The following is an 18,021-nucleotide window of genomic DNA, read 5'->3' as shown; positions in this document are numbered from 1 at the left end:
ACTAAGCTGTTGTCTTTGATTTGGATTTTACTGGTTTACGGATTTCCCGCCTCATGTTTCGACTACAATACCCTGCCCAAGACTAGTATTGTCTGTTCGCCTGATCATCTGACTACTGCCTGCATTACGACTACGCCTTCAGCCTGACCCCTGCCTTCCTGCCTCTGTTTCGCCTGCGCTTGCTTCCACCTCAGGTATCATAACAAATGTCAGGTGTTCCTAGCATAGAAAGCTACATTTCTGTGTAAACATCATAGTAGTAGATGTATAGCTTCTCTTTCGTGGATGCTATAAAGACATCATTTCGCCAGATCCTCTGTACAGTAATGTCTGATTTTGTGTCGGTCACAAAGTCACACCACTGCAGAGCAGTCACTGCACGCTGGCCTTGAACCTGCCAGTAGTCTTTCTGAGTTTCTTTGAGTTTGGCTTGACCCTTATGCATTTAAATAAATGAAGCCTGACCTATATTGCCAGCAGATGTGCTTTTTTACTTCCACCAGCCCAAATAGGAAGATTTCAGATGGATCGTATACTCTCTCATCTGGACTGACTCCCAGATGTGGTGCATCTGTGTGAACAACAAAACCACAAGGTAGAAGACTAACATTGGCTGTTTCAGAATATTTTTTCAAAATATCTGGCTCAAGTTCAAGTCCACGTTTCATAGCACTTGTCTGTTTTGTGCCCTTTACAATTCGTGCTGCTAATGACTGGCTAGCTGATTCCCAAAGCACCTCCCGGAACCTACTTGCAGTGACCCTTGGATGACGTACTTGTTCCCACTCAGCACATTTTGACTGTAGTCTAGTACCCTGTTCAATCTGACAAGATAAGTTGTGGGACACCTTTATAGACTCCAGATGAAGGGATTGATGGTGAGTAGGAACAAAATTAAGACTAGTACTAAACTGACTCCCCGTGACCCTGAAAAGGAGTAAGCAGTAGAAGATGGATGGATGGACTAAACTGACTACCACGTACAGGTGGACTGGGGAAATTTACATTACACACATATTTTCCACCCCAACACGCATTATATTTACCTGTGTCCTTGGACGAGGCCATCTCTCTGGTTCACTTGTGCAGGCCACTGTTGGTGCTACAGATTTTAGACGAAGCTGCACATCGTAGGCGTCTGATACAGCAGAGCTGTTAGATGGTTGCACAGCCCTTTTCCAGCTACACAGATACATGCATAAGCAGTAACACAATGCTCACCTTGTGACTCTGAACACATCTGTATAAGAACACATCAGTTTAGTTAAAATTCTGTACCATTGTGTAGTCATCTACATGAGGTGCTGAGTATGAATGCTGCAAACTGCAGTGAAGGAAATAATTGTGACTAATCTGTAACCGCAGAAGTCTAAAAGAACATGTTATCACACCAGGACAGGTTACACAGACGTTTATCTAGAGAGAAAACTGCACGCGTAGTTTGTACAGAATTGTAAAAGTGAACTATGGATGCCCGATGGGAGTTGTATACAATTGTAAGAACAAAAACAGAACAATATACATTCAGTAAATATATATACACAAAGATAATAAATGTATACAATAATACATTTTTAAAAAATTGTTCATGTACATCCAAAAGTTTTTGTTTGTGTTAAACATCACAGTAACGTAATGCTAATCATATTCTGTGCACAGTGGGTAGAACCCTCTCTTCCTCTCTCATCTCCATCTTCTTCTCTTTTTGCCTCAGTCTCATCCTGTCCCTGTTGCTTCCCTTCCCAAAGCTGAGCTTTAATTGATGCAGTCTTTTCATCTTCGTCTGTGTCGGTAAAGAAAGTAATCATGGGGTAAACTGATATTTATTTGTAAATGTTACCGGCCTCTGCTAGGATAATCTTTCAATGACAACAAAAATATATAGCGGTACATCATTTTAAGTGTCATTTCTTCAGTGTTGTCACATGAAAAGATATAATCAAATATTTACAAAAATGTGAGGGGTGTACTCACTTTTGTGAGATACTGTATATTATAATTCTTCAACGCTTATCTGACTCGTTGTCAAGGTTGTTTCAGATCAACACCTGCAAGTGACCACTAGGTGTCACTGTTTGAGAAGCCTCGACACAATACGGCACATTTTCTTCAACTTCGTGGAGTTTCAGTGCTCCACGAAGCCTCAGTCTAATAACCACTAGTTAAACAGCATTTACAGGATTTATTATTTTTTTAAACGAAAAAATAGTTACAGATATGACTGTTTTTCCTGGGAAAACCCCCCCAAATAAAAAAAAACAGTATCTTGCGCATGTTCGGTGACCTGTAATAGTTTTGTAAGGGGGCGTGTTCGCCACGCCTCCAGAAACGCCCATTTTACTTCGCAGTAGTGAACCCCCTGGACTTTACTAAACACCAGTGTGGAAACGCTGCTCAGATCTTTCCTCTTATCAGTGTATAACAACTTACTGAAGTGATATCTGCATTAATGCCGTTATTTCCGCATCACCATCAGCGGTCATGTCCTCCGGTTCTCTCCTGCTAGTCCTTCACAGAGGCCCAGGGTAAGATAAAGTTCACCTTTTCAACTTTATTGTTACGAGGCGCTGACGGAGACAAGCGCAGGCGAGCGGAGAGATGGCGTGTGACTGAACACAGGACGAGAAGCGACTCGGGACCGAGCAGGTAAGCTGTATATCAGGGACGTAGGCAAAAGCGTAGTGAGGGACGAGCGTGAAATCAAGCACCAGGGAAAACACTTATAATGAAACCGGCTTGGTAATCAAACAGAGACGAGGCTGCTGAGCATTTATTTCGCAAGCGACTCATGCTAGGGAGGCCCTTATATAACTTTGTGTGTACAGGTGTTTGTAATCAGAAGTCCGGCAAACTCGAGCGCGGGTATGACTGGGAAGTGTAGTCCTCCTCCGCCACGTCCCTGGGCAGCAACACACTTTGCAAGCTGCCGCGCCGATTTCGCTGTGTCGTAACAGAGCCCCCCCCCCCCCCCAAAGGGCTCACTCCGGGAGCCGAAGTTCTCTGAGGCCTCCCACCCTTCCGGGGGGCCGGTTTGTCTGGATGAGCCGCGTGGAAGTCCTTACGCAGGCCTGCGTCCAGAATGTCTTAGGCTGGGACCCAGCACTGTTCCTCTGGTCTATACACCTCCCAGTCTACCAGATACTGAAGGCCCCCTCTCCTCCGTCTGGAGTCTAGAATGTTGCGGACACGGTAGGCTGGGCGGCCTTCTATCTCCAACGGTTTCGGTGGGGAATCCTCCGGCACCGCTGTGGCCAGGGGGCCTGAGATCACCAGTTTGAGAAGTGACACGTGGAAAGACGGGGCGATGCGACTGTGTCTCGGAAGGTCCAGACGATACGTGACTTCATTAATTTGCCTCAGTATTCGGAAGGGCCCGATATACTTCGGTTGAAGTTTTGTGCCCGTGAGGGGTCTCAGATCTCTTGTGGAGAGCCACACCCGGTCCCCGGGTCGATAATTAAGGTGAGCCCTCCGGCGCCGGTCGGCCTTTCATTTAGTGATGTGGGATGCCTGCACCAGCTGTTGATGGGCACGTTCCCAGACCTGTTAATTTCGGCGGAACCACTCATACACTGCTGGCGAGTCCGTGTGGGACGCGTTCCAGGGGAATAATGGCGGTTGGTAACCCAAGACACACTGGAATGGGGTGAGCTGGGTGGCGGAATGCCGTAGCGAGTTCTGGGCGTATTCCGCCCATGGAAGGTACTGACTCCAGATCCCTGGGTTGGTAGAGCAGTAAGTCCGCAGGAACCGTATGACTTCCTGGTTGGCCCGTGCTGCCTGTCCGTTGGCCTGGGGGTGGTAACCGGACTTGAGAATAATGGCGACCCCCATCTTCCTCATAAAGCTGGCCCAAACCCACGATGTGAACTGTGGCCCCCTATCAGTCACAATCTCCTCGGGGATGCCAAAGTAGCAAAAGACGTGTTGAAACAGGAGTTCCGCTGTGGTGAAGGCAGATGGGATGGCTGGTAATGGAATTAAGCGAAGGGACTTCGAGAACCGATCTATGACCACCAGTATCGCGGAGTTCCCCTGCGACTTTGGCAGGTCGGTTATGAAATCGAGGGCCAGATGGGACCATGGACGTTCAGGTATGGGTAAGGGCACCAACTTCCCAGCCGGGAGCGCACGTGGGCCTTTGGACTGAGCGCAAGAGGAACATGAGGATACGATGCGCTGAACCTCTCTGGGCATGTTGGGCCACCAGTACTTTTCGGCCAGCAGTTGGTAAGTGCGGCGGGCCCCTGGGTGGCTCGTGGCCAAAGTCGTGTGGGCCCAGGTGATGAGTTCAAGACGGTACCGCTTGGGCACGAACTGCTTGTCAGGAGGACAGGCTGCTGGGATTCTTGCGCTGGGAATACGGGCTAAGTTCTGTGCTAGGGGCCACTCCAAGGCACCCACTATGCAGGAGGGAGGCACAATGTAGCTCTCTTGCTCCGCTGGCCGCTCTGGGGCATAAATGCGAGACAGGGCGTCGGCCTTTGTATTCTTTGACCCAGGTCGGTAAGACAGGGTGAACTAGAACCTGGAGAAGAATAAGGACCAGCGGGCTTGGCAAGAAGTGAGCCGTTTGGCGGTTCGCAGATATTCCAAATTTTTATGGTCCGTGAAGATAACAAATGGGTGTACTGCCCCCTCCAACCAGTGTCTCCACTCTTCAAGGGCCAGCTAGATGGCCAGAAGTTCACGGTTCCCCACATCATAGTTGCACTCTTCTGGCGACAACTTCCGGGAAAAAAAGGCCACGGGGTGTAACTTGGGACTCTCGCCAAACCTTTGTGATAGAATTGCTCCCACTCCCACCTCCGACGTGTCGACCTCCACGACAAACGGCCTGGAGGGATCCGGGTGTCTGAGAATGGGAGCTGTGGTGAAGGCCCGCTTAAGTCTCTCCAGGGCCTCCTGGGCAGCTGGGGTCCACAGCAGTCGCCTGGGCTTACCTCTCAGGAGCGACGTCAGGGGTTGCGCTACTTTACTGAAGTCTCTAAAGAATCTTCGGTAAAAATTTGCAAAGCCAAGGAAACGCTGCAACTCCCTGATGGTTCGCGGAGTGGGCCACTCCACGACCGCCCGAATCTTACGCTGGTCCATGGCAACTCCCCTTGGGCTAATGATATACCCCAGGAAAGCCATTGTGTGCTGGGGGAATTCGCACTTCTCTGCCTTTACGTACAGCTGGTACTGCAGGAGGCGTTGCAGCACGTGCCGGACATGCTGGACATGTTCCTCCAGGGAGGTCAAATAGATCAGGATGTCGTCAATGTAGGCGATGACGTACTTTCCTATCATGTCCCTCAGAGCGTCGTTGATCAAGTTCTGGAACACAGAGGGGGCATTAGCGAGCCCATACGGCATGACCAGGTACTCAATGTCCGGACGTGGTGCTGAAGGCCGTTTTCCACTCATCCCCCTCCCTAATACGAATTAAGTTATAAGCGCTGCGGAGGTCCAGCTTAGTGAAGAGGGTGGCGGACCGTAACTGCTCCAAGGCTGAGGGGACGAGAGGCAGCGGATATCGGTACTTAACGGTCACTTGGTTGAGGGCCCAATAATCAATGCATGGTCGGAGGCCCCCTCCTTTCTTCTCCACAAAGACGAACCCGGCAGACACAGGGGATGTGGAAGGTTGGATGTACCCCTGCCGGAGAGCCTCCAGAATGTACTCCTCCATGGCCAGCTGCTCCGCTTGGGAGAGCAGGTAAACACGGCCCTGAGGTAGGCTGGCCCCAATGGCACAGTCGTAGGACCTGTGAGGGGGGAGACAACTGGCCTTCTCCTTGCTGAACACCTCAAGGAGGTCGTGGTACTCGGGGGGAATTTTAACTGAGGCAGGCGACAGGGGACTCTCCACAGTCGTGGTGGCCAGAGGGACCGTGGGGCCCCTCAAACAATTCTGCAAGCAATACGGGGACCATTGGGTGAGTTGCTTGTCAGTCCAGGAGATTTGGGGGTTGTGCAGTTCCAGCCAGGGGAGTCCGAATATAACGGGGTGTCTGGTGGAGACCGTGAGGTAAAGGACCAGAGTTTCGTAGTGAAGGGCGCTGACTTGAAGGCAAACAGGGTGTGTGCTGTGAGATATTACGCCTCCCCCTATAGGCGACCCATCAATGGACTGGAGCTCACGAGGACGGAGGAGGGGACGTGTGGGAAGGCCGAGCTCCTGCGCCGTCCTCTCATCTATGAAGTTCTCCGCCGCTCCGGAGTCGATGAGTGCTGAAAGAACAAAAGAACGGCCTGAATGTTCTATCACAACAGGTACAGAAAATACGTGAGACCTACAAGACTGGTTAGGACTCACCCGGGCATGACAAGGTGGGTTGTCAGTGCGCCCCCCATTCCCTCAGCGCCTCCGGTGCGGGCATTGGCGGATGGCGTGGGTGTCCTCACCGCAGTAGAAGCACCGGAACTCATTGCATCTTCTCTCCCTCTCCTCCTCGCGGGACCGTGCCCTTCCGAGCTGCATGGGTTCGCTTGCTGCGCCTGGCTCAGCTGGCAGTAAACCGTGTGACATGGAATGGTTGGTACGGCGCAGACGGTCCAGCCTTATGGTCAGATCCACGAGGTCATCAAAAGTTAGCTGTTCACCCCGACAGGCCAACTCATGCAGTAACTTCGGATCAAGGCCACGGCGGAACGCGGTCTTAAGGGCTGGTTCGTTCCAGCCACTTCGGGCAGCGATAGTGCGAAACTCTAGCGCATACTCTCTTGCAGTACGAGAGCCCTGTTTGAGTTGCATGAGCTCATCACCAGTCTCCCAGCCATCAGGAGAATGATCAAAGGCACGCTGGAACCAGGCAAGGAAGTCATCTAATGAGAGTCTGACACCCCCTCCTCGCTCCCACTCAGCCGTGGCCCACGCCAAGGCTGTTCCAGAGAGTAATTCCATAAAATGGGTCAACTTACGGACCTCAGGCATCTCTGGGTGACTCTCGAAGAACAGCGCACATTGTAACATGAAGCCCTTGCATCGCTCCGGCTCTCCAGCGTATCTCTCTGGTGTGAGCAGAGGCGGGTTGTGCGCCGCTGGTGTTGGCTGAACATGCGCTGGGGCGGTCGGCGGTGGTGACGCGAGGGCCGGGGGCGTGGCGTTGGTGGATGCGGAAACGCTCAGTCGCGAGACTTCGTCACGCAACGTGGATATCTCATCCCGAAAAACTGTTAGTGCGCGGTTTTGTTCCAGGATGAGACGTTTCCAATCCGAGGCGCCCGTTGCCTCCATAGTACAGCGAAGTAATCTGTTACGAGGCACTGACGGAGACAAGCGCAGGCGAGCGGAGAGATGACGTGTGACTGAACACAGGACGAGAATCGACTCGGGACCGAGCAGGTAAGCTGTATATCAGGGACGTAGGCAAAAGCGTAGTGAGGGACGAGCGTGAAATCGAGCACCAGGGAAAACACTTATAATGAAACCGGCTTGGTAATCAAACAGAGACGAGGCTGCTGAGCGTTTACTTCGCAAGTGGCTCATGCTAGGGAGGCCCTTATATAACCTTAGGTGTGTACAGGTGTTCATAATCAGAAGTCCGGCGAACTCGAGCGCGGGTATGACTGGGAAGTTTAGTCCTCCTCCGCCACGTCCCTGGGCGGCGCTACACTTTGTGAACTGCCGCGCCGATTTCGCCGTGTCGTAACATTTATAACATGTCGCTTTGTACATATAATTATCTGTACTTGTGATCACTGATTTAAATCAGTTCACATGCATTCACTGAAGCACTGAGTAGACACTAGTAAGATAGTAAGATGACTTGTAGTAGAAAGTTAAAACATCTGGACTGGTGCCATTACACATGTGTTTTTCGTGCTGTTACAGTAAAATACTGACTGACAACTATGAAGATGATTGTTTTCCTTTTATTTATTAAAGAACATCAGCACCATGGTTTCATTTAAATATACACCAGGCAGCATCTCTAACAGATATAAAATCACCTCATGTTTACAAAGCCATGACTGGTTCAGTAATGATTTTCCCCCTGCAGAGGCAAACGGACCAGAACAATACTGTTTCAAATTCCAGACGAATAAAACCCCTCTACGAGTGATTAAGGAGTATAAAGAAACTCGGCTTGACTGTACAAAAGCTGGAATCGTGTAAGTTTTCAACCCCTTGTTTCATTTTAATAAATAATAAGAATATGTTTCCACATATCAATCATTATTGTATGATTATACATATTATATAAATTTATAGAATATAATTTTAATCTTGATAGTATTAAAAATGTATTATAATAAAAGTTTAAATAATGTTAGAGGTTTGGGACGTGTGAGTGTGTTAGATTTTCTGTTTGGATTATAGTTTTACACTGACACACACACACACACACACACACACACACACATATATATATATATATATATATATATATATATATATATATATATATATATATATATATATATATATATATATATATATATCCTCTCCTCTACAGGTTTACCCTAAACAATGGTGTGTGTGCAGACCCTGGAGATCTGTGGGTGAAGAATCACATGAAGAAAATTGACCATTGGCCGTTAAATCCTCATTTCTGTTAATAACAAGTACATTTTTTTAACAAAATGTACTTTTTTACATTTCATTTGCTGTATTTGGACAGGAGGAATAAATCTTTTTAAAAATAATTATTATGAATCATATTTAATCATAAACTCTTGACTGAAGCAGTCTAGCATTATTTATCTCAGTTAATCTATGGCTTGTGGTCATGAAGTCGTTTTATCTTATATACATTAAAGGACTTTTAATTACACATTATGGCTTTGTTTTTTTGTTTTTTAAAGGAAATTGGTTATGTTAAAAGTCATTGAAATGTCACATTTTTGACAGGAACAATTAGAAAAGTTCCCAATAATTATATAAATGGAATAAGTAAAATATCATGTTCACTGGTTTGTAACATGACTGGTGAGGGGGGTACAATGGCTTAGCGATTAGCAAGTTTGCCTGTCACTTCCAGGGTTGGGGGTTTCGAATCCCGCCTCTACCCCGTGTGCACGGCACTCGCATGTTCTCCCCGTGCTTAAGTGAAAACTGAAACTGAAGACTGTTTTCACGAATAAGACTGAAGGTGTGTGAGAGAGAAAGACTGCAGGACATTGTGTGAGAAAAACAATGACAGCAGTACAGAAAGTATTGTTTATGGGGGGAGGGGGGTGAAGCGGTAATGCAAAAGACATTAGCATGCTATGTAGCACAGATATAACGCACAGGTGCATTTAAATGCGTCTGTTTTTTACATGAACAGGGAGACGGTGTGGATCCTGAAGGTTAAGTAACAGCCTGGGATCCAGCTAAAGTTTGTAAAGGTTCAGTTACATAAAATTCCTTGTTTACAAAGCGTCAGATAAGTGACTGGCTATGATTAGACTATGTTGTATTCGTAGTGATGCTGCTTTTGGCTCTGAACGGATGAGGAACTTCTTCAGAACTTGATGTACACTTTTCTGTACAAACACCGATAAACACTTTGTTTTCACTGTCAACTTTTTTGAAGGCTATCCCGTCTGGTCCGATCCCACAGAAGATCTACTGCAGCACAAACTGCTGAAAAAGTTCATGCTGGATCTGATAGAAAGGAGTCAGAACACACAGAGCATCACAACTTATTGCGTATGGAGCTGCGTAGCTGCAGAGCGGTCAGAGTGTCCATGCTTACCTCCTGTACACCTCCAAAATCTCCTACAATGGACATCAGAACTGGACCATGGAGCAGTGGAAGAAGGTGGTCTGGTCTGATGAATCATATTTTCTTTTACGTTACGTGGAGGCCGGGTGCGTGTGTGTCACTTATCTGGGGAAGAGATGGCACCAGGGTGCACTATGGGAAGAATGCGAGTTGTTGTGATGCTTGTGTTGTTCTCTGCTTGATGTATCGCTTTGCTTGTATTTCCTCATTTGTAAGTCTCTTTGGATAAAAGCGTCTGCTAAATGAATAAATGTAAATGTGAATGTGATGCTCTGGGTAATGTTCTGCTGGGAAACCTTCTGGCATTCATGTGGATGTTACTTTGACACGTACCACCGACCTAAACACTGCAAAAACTCTTCAGGAACGGTTTGAGGAAAATGACAAAGCGTTCAAAGTGTTGAGTTGGCCTCCAAATTCCCCAGATCTCAATCCGATCGAGCGTCTGTGGAATATTCTGGACAAACAAGTCCGATCCACAGAGGCCCGACCTCACAACTTACAGGACTTAAAGGATCTGCTTCTAACGTCTTGGTGCCAGAAACCACAGCACACCTTCAGAGGTCTCGTGGAGTCCAGGCCTCGACAGGTCAGAGCTATTTTTCGGCCACAAGGAGAGGAGGACCTACACAATATTATGCAGGTGGTTTTAATGTTATGGCTGATCTGTGTATCTGCTAATAATGTTAGATAATAACGTCACGACACATCTGTGTTATGACGACTGTCGTGTCTGTTATGTTCTACACCCACCATCCACCCATTATTTACTTTCAAATTTGAGTTGCAGGTAATTTCTTCTACCTCCTTCCTTAAGACATGACAGACTGTTAAATATCTATTCAGTTAATGATTCGAAACTTAAATTTAAATTAAACTGCATAAAGTCTTAATGGTATCAAGAGAGCTACGTTAGCTGCTCATTATTATTATTATTTTTTCAAACAACGTTCGATTAGCAGAACAGATCTAGAACCATTTATGTTCCAACAATGTTCCCTCCCTCGAGTTTTCTGAATGTTCTGAGTACGGTCTTTATACTATTTATCATGCATCATTGCTGCATCCTACAGTACTGACAAACATCTGTAATGTTATTGTTTATATAGCTGGGAACATTCAGTCAGAGAGCTTTATTACAGCAGATGTTCTTAGAATGTTGCAGGAATGGTATTCCTGAATGTTGGAGACGTCTTAGAGCTTGAACAACTAGTAACATTTACACCCGCTGAGTTCTGGATTCTGATTGGTCAGAAAGTGTTGATTAATTTCCTGTAACAGCGGCTCTGACAGAAGTGCAGCTGCAAATCACAGATTTATTTATATTAATGCGCTCACTCTAGTACGTTATCGTTTCTATAGTAACAGCTCAGTCACAGGGACTCATTTGAAATGTATCCCCATTTTGAGAACTTCCTCGAGTTCTTAGTTCTTCAGTTCAGGGAGAACACAGAGGTCAGAGGTCATGGTCATTCTTACTGCATGAAACCACCACTTGAGGGAGCTGCTGTTCAGGATGTATGGAGAACACACACACACACACACACACACACACACACACACACATGCACGTAAACACACGCACACACACACAGATACACACAGACACACAGACACACACACACGTAGTGGTCAATGTGTTAAAGAGTGGAGTGTAAGAGCTTTATGGAAATGGAAATACAGAGTAAGGGAAGAGAGGAGGAGGGGTGGACAGGAAGTGAATTAGGTCATGGGTTTATTCAACACAGCCCCTTTACCACACACTTCCCTTTTAATATCACTTCCCCACACACACACCACGACCGAAAACGCAGACTAAACACTGTTGAAACAAAATGTACGTAAATCCATTTCTTCCGAAAATGTTATACAACATATAATAACCTCTAATTGTTAGCAGGTTATTTTGCTGAATTTGAAAAAAAACCCCCAACATTTACATTAACCGATGCTTTTATTCTCCAAAGCGACTTACACATGAGACAGGATGCAACAGTACGAGCACTTGAGTGCTACGGTTCGTACATTTACATTTACAGCTTTTAGCAGATGCCTCATCCAGAGCAACGTATCAAAAGTGCTTTATCAATAAAAAAAAACCATCCACATGCTGGTTTACTGTAGACGTCAGGGCCTGAAAGAACCATCAGATAAAAACCCTGTTGGGGAAGTGAGTACGCCATGAACAAGTGGAACACGACGCCAACTGCACTGATGCAGAGACACCTGCACCTCCACCTCCACCATCACATCTAGTCCTACTAATGACTAAATACTAACCTGTACACCAGGGGGAAAAAAACACCTTAAAATATACTTCAACCATGGAGGAAGCTATTGAAGAAAAACGAATTCTAACATTTGACCTTGCTCTGACCTTGACCCTGTATGGCTCGATTCCAACACCTAGTCAGTTCATCTCCTGGCTGCATGAATATTTCCATATAAATCCTAAAAGCATTGAACCACTCGTTCTTGATATATCACGCTAACAAGAATCTCGGACAGACGGACGGACATCCCAAACACATAATCTCTCCACCATTACGTACAGGAGTTGCGGCACGGTTAAGGACCCCGTCTCACGACACACTGGGACACTGATAACTGAATTTCCGGTGACGTGACCATGTACATCACATTTTATATGTCATATCAATTTGTTAAATTAATCACACGGATTTCTATCACAGTACTTCCAGCAGGATCGTAGGCTAGCTAGTGGATTTAAAGCAACAACATTAAACTTATATCGTTAGACTACAACAATCGATTAAAACGATTTTAAAAATTGCTAGACTTAAACAAACCGTATATATAATGTCAAATGAAGTTAAAAACGCCTACGCTAACGTGAGCAATCATTTCAGAGCTACAACAACGCCATTTATTTCGAGCTGAGAGGCTTCTGAAAACATGACGTCGTGTCATTTACAGTAAGGGAACATCGTGAGCATCGACGCTCCTTGGTTTTTGCGGTGCATTGTGGGATTTTTTTAGGGATCGAACGTTCCAGTGCACTGGAAGGATTTTGCAATTGAGACCGAACTTAAAATGGCCGCCTCGCTGATCAGCGCCCTGAACTAGTGAAATAGGGAGCTGATTGAGACGCACCCAGAGATGTATAGTTTTTGCTTAAAGGCCCAGCAGGGGCAGTTTGGCAGCACAGGGATTTAAACTCAGGACTCCATGATCAGTAGCTCAAGGCCTTAATCACTGAGCAGCAGTTCAGGACTCGTCGACTGGAGGACTGTGGTCCGGATGCAGAGCCAGCAAAGTGTTTCAGTTATTTCACTCAAACAAGGAGATGACAAAACCCTTGTAGTTTAGCAGCTCGAAACGTGAACCTTCTGGAACTGTGGCTTCTGTAGCAGATCTTCTGCATCAGTTTATCGAGTCATACGTTATTGAGTAAATATTTATATATTTAAAAGGAGAGATTCTTTATTTACATTTACATTTATTCATTTAGCAGACTCTTTCATCCAAAGCGACTTACAAATAAGGAAATACAAGCAAAGTGATATATCAAGCGCAGAACAATACAAGTAGTGCTACTGTACTATACTAAGATTTATAATTGAGTTACAGAGAAGCAACGTGCGCAGAGTCGAGGTGTAAGAGCCATAAGATAATGTTGGGTTGGTGTTTTAGGGATTAGTTAGGTGTTGACGGAAGAGGTGGGTCTTTAGCTGTTTTTTGAAGATGGTGCGAGATTCTGCAGTCCGGATTGAGGTTGGAAGTTCATTCCAGCACTGAGGATCAGTTAGTGTGAAGGTTCTGCAAAGGGACCTTGAGCCACGCTGAGTAGGCACTACTAAGCGACGGTCGTGGATTGATCCCAGATTGCGTGAGGGAACGTAAACCTTCAGGAGAGAGTTGAGGTAGGGGGCGCTGTTCCTGACAAGGTCTTGTAGGTGAGCATGATGAATATGATGCGGGCGGCTACAGGAAGCCAGTGCAGGGAGATGACGAGGGGTGTGTTATTTTGGGCTGGTTGAAGACGAGGCGTGCTGCTGCATTCTGAATCATCTGAAGGGGGTTGATGGAGCTGGCTCTCCTGTGTGATTTGTGGCATGATGACAGAGATTGTTTAAAGAAAAGTCAAAAGTGATCAAAAGTGTTAGTAAGCATGACTATGACAAAGAAAACAACAACAGTTGGAGTTATTATGTTAATCACTCATCTGGACCGTTTGTAAACATGGAATTGTCTATCATGGCCTCTGAAATTTTAGGTGAATGCTCGTGATCTAATTTGTTAGCCATTATGGTTAAGATGGTGGCTTACTGAACTTTCCATATTGTCAGCTGTTCATGTGAAAGACAGACTCGTGCAAACATGCTGTGTGGTGATGTGCAAAATAGCTCGAATACCACTACCCCCCATCCCCCCCATCCCCCCCAACACAAGTTTCTGTTCACCACAAAACAAACAATGTTGTGCATTTTTTTCCCTCACAGCACTCGCTCTCGTATTCATGTAAATCGTTTCATTTCACTCATTTAAATGACATTTTAAAAATACATTTATTCTGCTGTCTTTTCAGTCTAACTTCAGAAATAAATAAATAAATAAATAAATAAATAAATAAATAAATCAGAATATTGTGCATTAGCACTTCACACTAGAAACCCAGTCAGGGGAGTAAACAACTACAGGCCCTGCTGGTAATAATTAGGCATGGTGAATAATAATAATAATGATTGTTAGTCTCTTGTGTATTGTGTTGGTTAATCCTCACTGTTTAACTCCAGTGAAGCTGCACTTATTTCTACGTATTTAATTTAACACAGATGGGAGTTTGGCCGTGAGGTGCTGAGCGCTGATCAGATCTTTCGCGTTTTAGGTGAAAACCGCAGTCAGGTTTCCTGTGGAAGAGGTGCTCTTTAGATCTGTCTGAGTCAAAGTGAAACGTGTTGTCACCTACGAACTGCCCCTCACTCAAACCACATCCCCCCACGTCCTCTTATCAGCTTATAAGACCAGTGCTGAAGTGATATCTGCATTAATACGCTTCTGTTCACGTCGTCATCACCATCAGCGGTCATGTCCTCCGGTTCTCTCCTGCTGGTTCTGCTGGTTCTCGGCTGCCTTCAGTCCTTCACAGAGGCCAATAGTAAGATAAAGTTCACCATTTCAACTTTATAACATGTCGCTTTGTACATATTATTATCTGCACTAAGTAGACACTAGTAAGATAGTTGACTTGTAGTAGAACGCTAAAACGTCTATACCGGAGTCATTACTCACTAACACTCCTGTGGTTTATAATGATGCTGAAGACGACCAGGCTGCTGAGAATAACCAGAGTTAATAAACCACTGTGTGTTTGTCGTGCTGTTACAGTAAAATACTGACTGACAACCATGAAGATGATTGTTTTCCTTTCATTTATTAAAGAACATCAGCACCATGGTTTCATCTCTAACAGGCAGCATCTCTAACAGATATAAAATCACCTCATGTTTACAAAGCCATGACTGATTCAGTAATGATTTTCCCCCTGCAGATGCAAAAACACCAGAATCATGCTGTTTCAAATTCCAGACGAATAAAATCCCTCTACGAGTGATTAAGGGGTATAAAGAAACTCGGCTTGACTGTACAAAAGCTGGAATCGTGTAAGTTTTCAACCCCTTCTTTCATTTTAATAAATAATAAGAATTTTTCTCTATATCAATCATTATTTCATCGTAATATAAAATATCATTTAAATTTAATAGAATATAATTCTAAATGACCTTGATAGTATTTGAAATTTATGACATTTAAAGTCATAATGTTGGAGGTTTGGGACGTGTGAGTGTTAATTTGACACTGATGTATATCTCCTCTCCTCTACAGGTTTATCCTAAACAATGGTCGTCGTGTGTGTGCAGACCCTGGAGATCTGTGGGTGAAGAATCACATGAAGAATATTGACCTGCGCTTTTTTTCAGAGCTGATCCAACCTCAATCGAGCCGTTAAATCCTCTCTCTGTTAATGCACAATATATATAATACTATTTATATACATACATACATACATACATACATACATACATACATATATATATATATATATATATATATATATATATATATATATATATATATATATATATATATATATAAAATTTGCTATATTTAGACAGGCAGAATAATGCTTTATTATTATTATGAATCATATTCCATCATAAACTTTAGCTTGAAGCAGTCTAACAATATTTACCTCAATTAATGTGTGGCTTGTGGGCATGAAGTCGTTTTTATATAAATCTTATATACATTAAAGGACTTTTTTTATTTACACACTCTGGCTTTGTTTCTGTTTTTTTCTTTCTTTCTTTCACATTTTAAAAGGAAACCATGTGGGTTATGTTGAAAGACATTCAAATGTTCAAGTCACATCTTCGATAGCAAAAATTAAAACAGTTATCTGAATAAATATCTAAATAAAATAATAAGTGAAATAGTATGCTTATATCTTGCAATAATAATAATAATAATAATAATAATAATAATAATAATAATAATAATAATAATAATAATAATAATAATAGTAATAATAATAGTAATAATAACAGTAACAGCTTATTCACAGGGACTTGTACAGCGCGCAGTAATTAACATGTTTGGCAGACAATACGTAAAATTAAATGTAACTATAAATGGATAAAAAGTATGACATGTCATACTTTAATAAATACACAATTATAATTGGGAAATTGCTGTGATATAAAAGGAATAAAAGGTTTTGGGATGCACTTCGGGATCCATTTCAGGGTGGTTACAGTAGCTCTGCTTCATTACTGATTATTTTACTGTAACAGCACCACACACAGAGTTTTATTCCTTAATTACTCATCAGAGAATGTGAGCTGTTTATCAGATATTAAGTCGGCTAGACTGTTATAATGGAACACACGTAACACATAATTATTAACTGGTTAAACATTTTAATGTATTCAGATATTTATTTGAAGTGTTTATCCTTATAATATATCAAATTGCAAAAGTTGTTCAAATAAACGTGGCTAATTCATGCCTCTATTTGATAGTTTCTTAATTGTCTTTGATTAAAAAAAATACCTTAACAATTTAGTTTAAAAGTTTTTTTTAACACTTTAACTGAATTTAACAGTTATATTAGCAAATACACAGATCAGCCATAATATTAAAAATGTGTGTTTGTCTTGTTAACCTGGTGCCACCTGCAGTCCATTGGTATTAATGCAGCAGGATAGATGGAAGAGAATTTGTTAGGAAAAAGACGTGACAGTCACTAAATAATACAGACCAGTGACATTTAACACAGAAACAAACATAAAAGGTTTTATTTAGCCATCACAATCCGCTAGAATAGATTCAGCTTCAATACACCTTTGCATTAATTCTACACACCGCTGAAATACACAATATGGCCAAAAGTATACGGACACCCGACCATCAAACCCATATGTGGGCCTTCTCCAAATGTTTACAAGCACACAGTTGTATAGAACATCTTTGTATGCTGTAGCTTTACAGTTTCTCTTCACTGGAACTCAGAGGCCGGAACCCGTTCCCAATGTGCACAAAGCGAGCTCCATGAAGACGTGGTGTGTGAAGGTTGGAAGAAGAACTCGAAGAACTCGAGTGTCCTGCACAGATCCCTGACCTCAACCCCACTGAACACCTTTAGGATGAACCGGAACTGGAGCCTCCTCTCATCAACATCAGCGCCTGACCTCAACTTCACTAACGCTCTTGTAGCTGAATGAACACTAATCCCCACAGCCACGCCCCAAAATCCCCACAGCCACGCCCTAAAATCCAGTGGAAAGCCTTCCCCAAAGAGTGGAGCACATTATAACAACAAAGGGGAATAAATCTGGAATGGGATGTTCAACAAGCACATATGAGTGTGATGGTCAGGAGTCCATAAACTGAATGCAGTTCTTCCAGAATATCTTCCCTTAGTTGGTGTTGTGATGATGGGGCTACGTCTAAAATCTCTTCCATGAGTAGAAATGTGGTGAATGTGGTGATTGAAGCAACAATTGTGACGTCATTAACACAATTTGTGATTAGTGGAGGTTATGGTCCTGAGTTTATTGCTTTGTTTTACCCGTTACTATTTAAATAACACTCCGCTGCTCCTTTATACTGAACTGAGGTGTATGTTGTTTGATCTCGGACCTGAATTGTGTGAGGAGTCAGTTTGAAGTGGTGTGTGATTCGGTGTTGGAGCTTCACTTGATGAAACACTTCAGGTTTGAGCTTGAATGGAGGAGAATAAACGAGAATAAACCTACTCCTCTGTCCATTCATCCTTCAACACTCTGTTGTCATCGTCAAC

The 18,021-nt window shown here is 43.9% G+C and overlaps 1 protein-coding gene across 1 annotated transcript; it reads left to right on the top strand.

Moving 5' to 3' along the window:
- Positions 1–14,679: 14,679 nt before the first annotated feature.
- Positions 14,680–15,992, top strand: LOC128633083 (C-C motif chemokine 3-like). The gene is made up of 3 exons (XM_053681739.1): positions 14,680–14,817; positions 15,211–15,322; positions 15,546–15,992. The coding sequence occupies exons 1-3, from the start codon at positions 14,748–14,750 to the stop codon at positions 15,667–15,669; spliced, it is 306 nt and encodes a 101-aa protein (XP_053537714.1). The 5' UTR covers positions 14,680–14,747; the 3' UTR covers positions 15,670–15,992.
- Positions 15,993–18,021: the final 2,029 nt, after the last annotated feature.

The sequence above is a fragment of the Ictalurus punctatus genome, chromosome 7 (assembly GCF_001660625.3).
Source record: "Ictalurus punctatus breed USDA103 chromosome 7, Coco_2.0, whole genome shotgun sequence".
NCBI classification, from domain to species: domain Eukaryota; kingdom Metazoa; phylum Chordata; class Actinopteri; order Siluriformes; family Ictaluridae; genus Ictalurus; species Ictalurus punctatus.
Note: the sequence above shows the minus strand (reverse complement) of the source record. Positions and strands in the feature narration are given on the sequence as shown.

Excerpts from the sequence above, each read along its gene's own strand:
- LOC128633083 (XM_053681739.1), top strand. The coding sequence starts at position 14,748 with ATGTCCTCCGGTTCTCTCCTGCTGGTTCTGCTGGTTCTCGGCTGCCTT. Across the intron at positions 14,818-15,210 it reads GTCCTTCACAGAGGCCAATA|ATGCAAAAACACCAGAATCA; the intron begins GTAAGATAAAGT and ends TTCCCCCTGCAG. Across the intron at positions 15,323-15,545 it reads TGTACAAAAGCTGGAATCGT|GTTTATCCTAAACAATGGTC; the intron begins GTAAGTTTTCAA and ends TCTCCTCTACAG.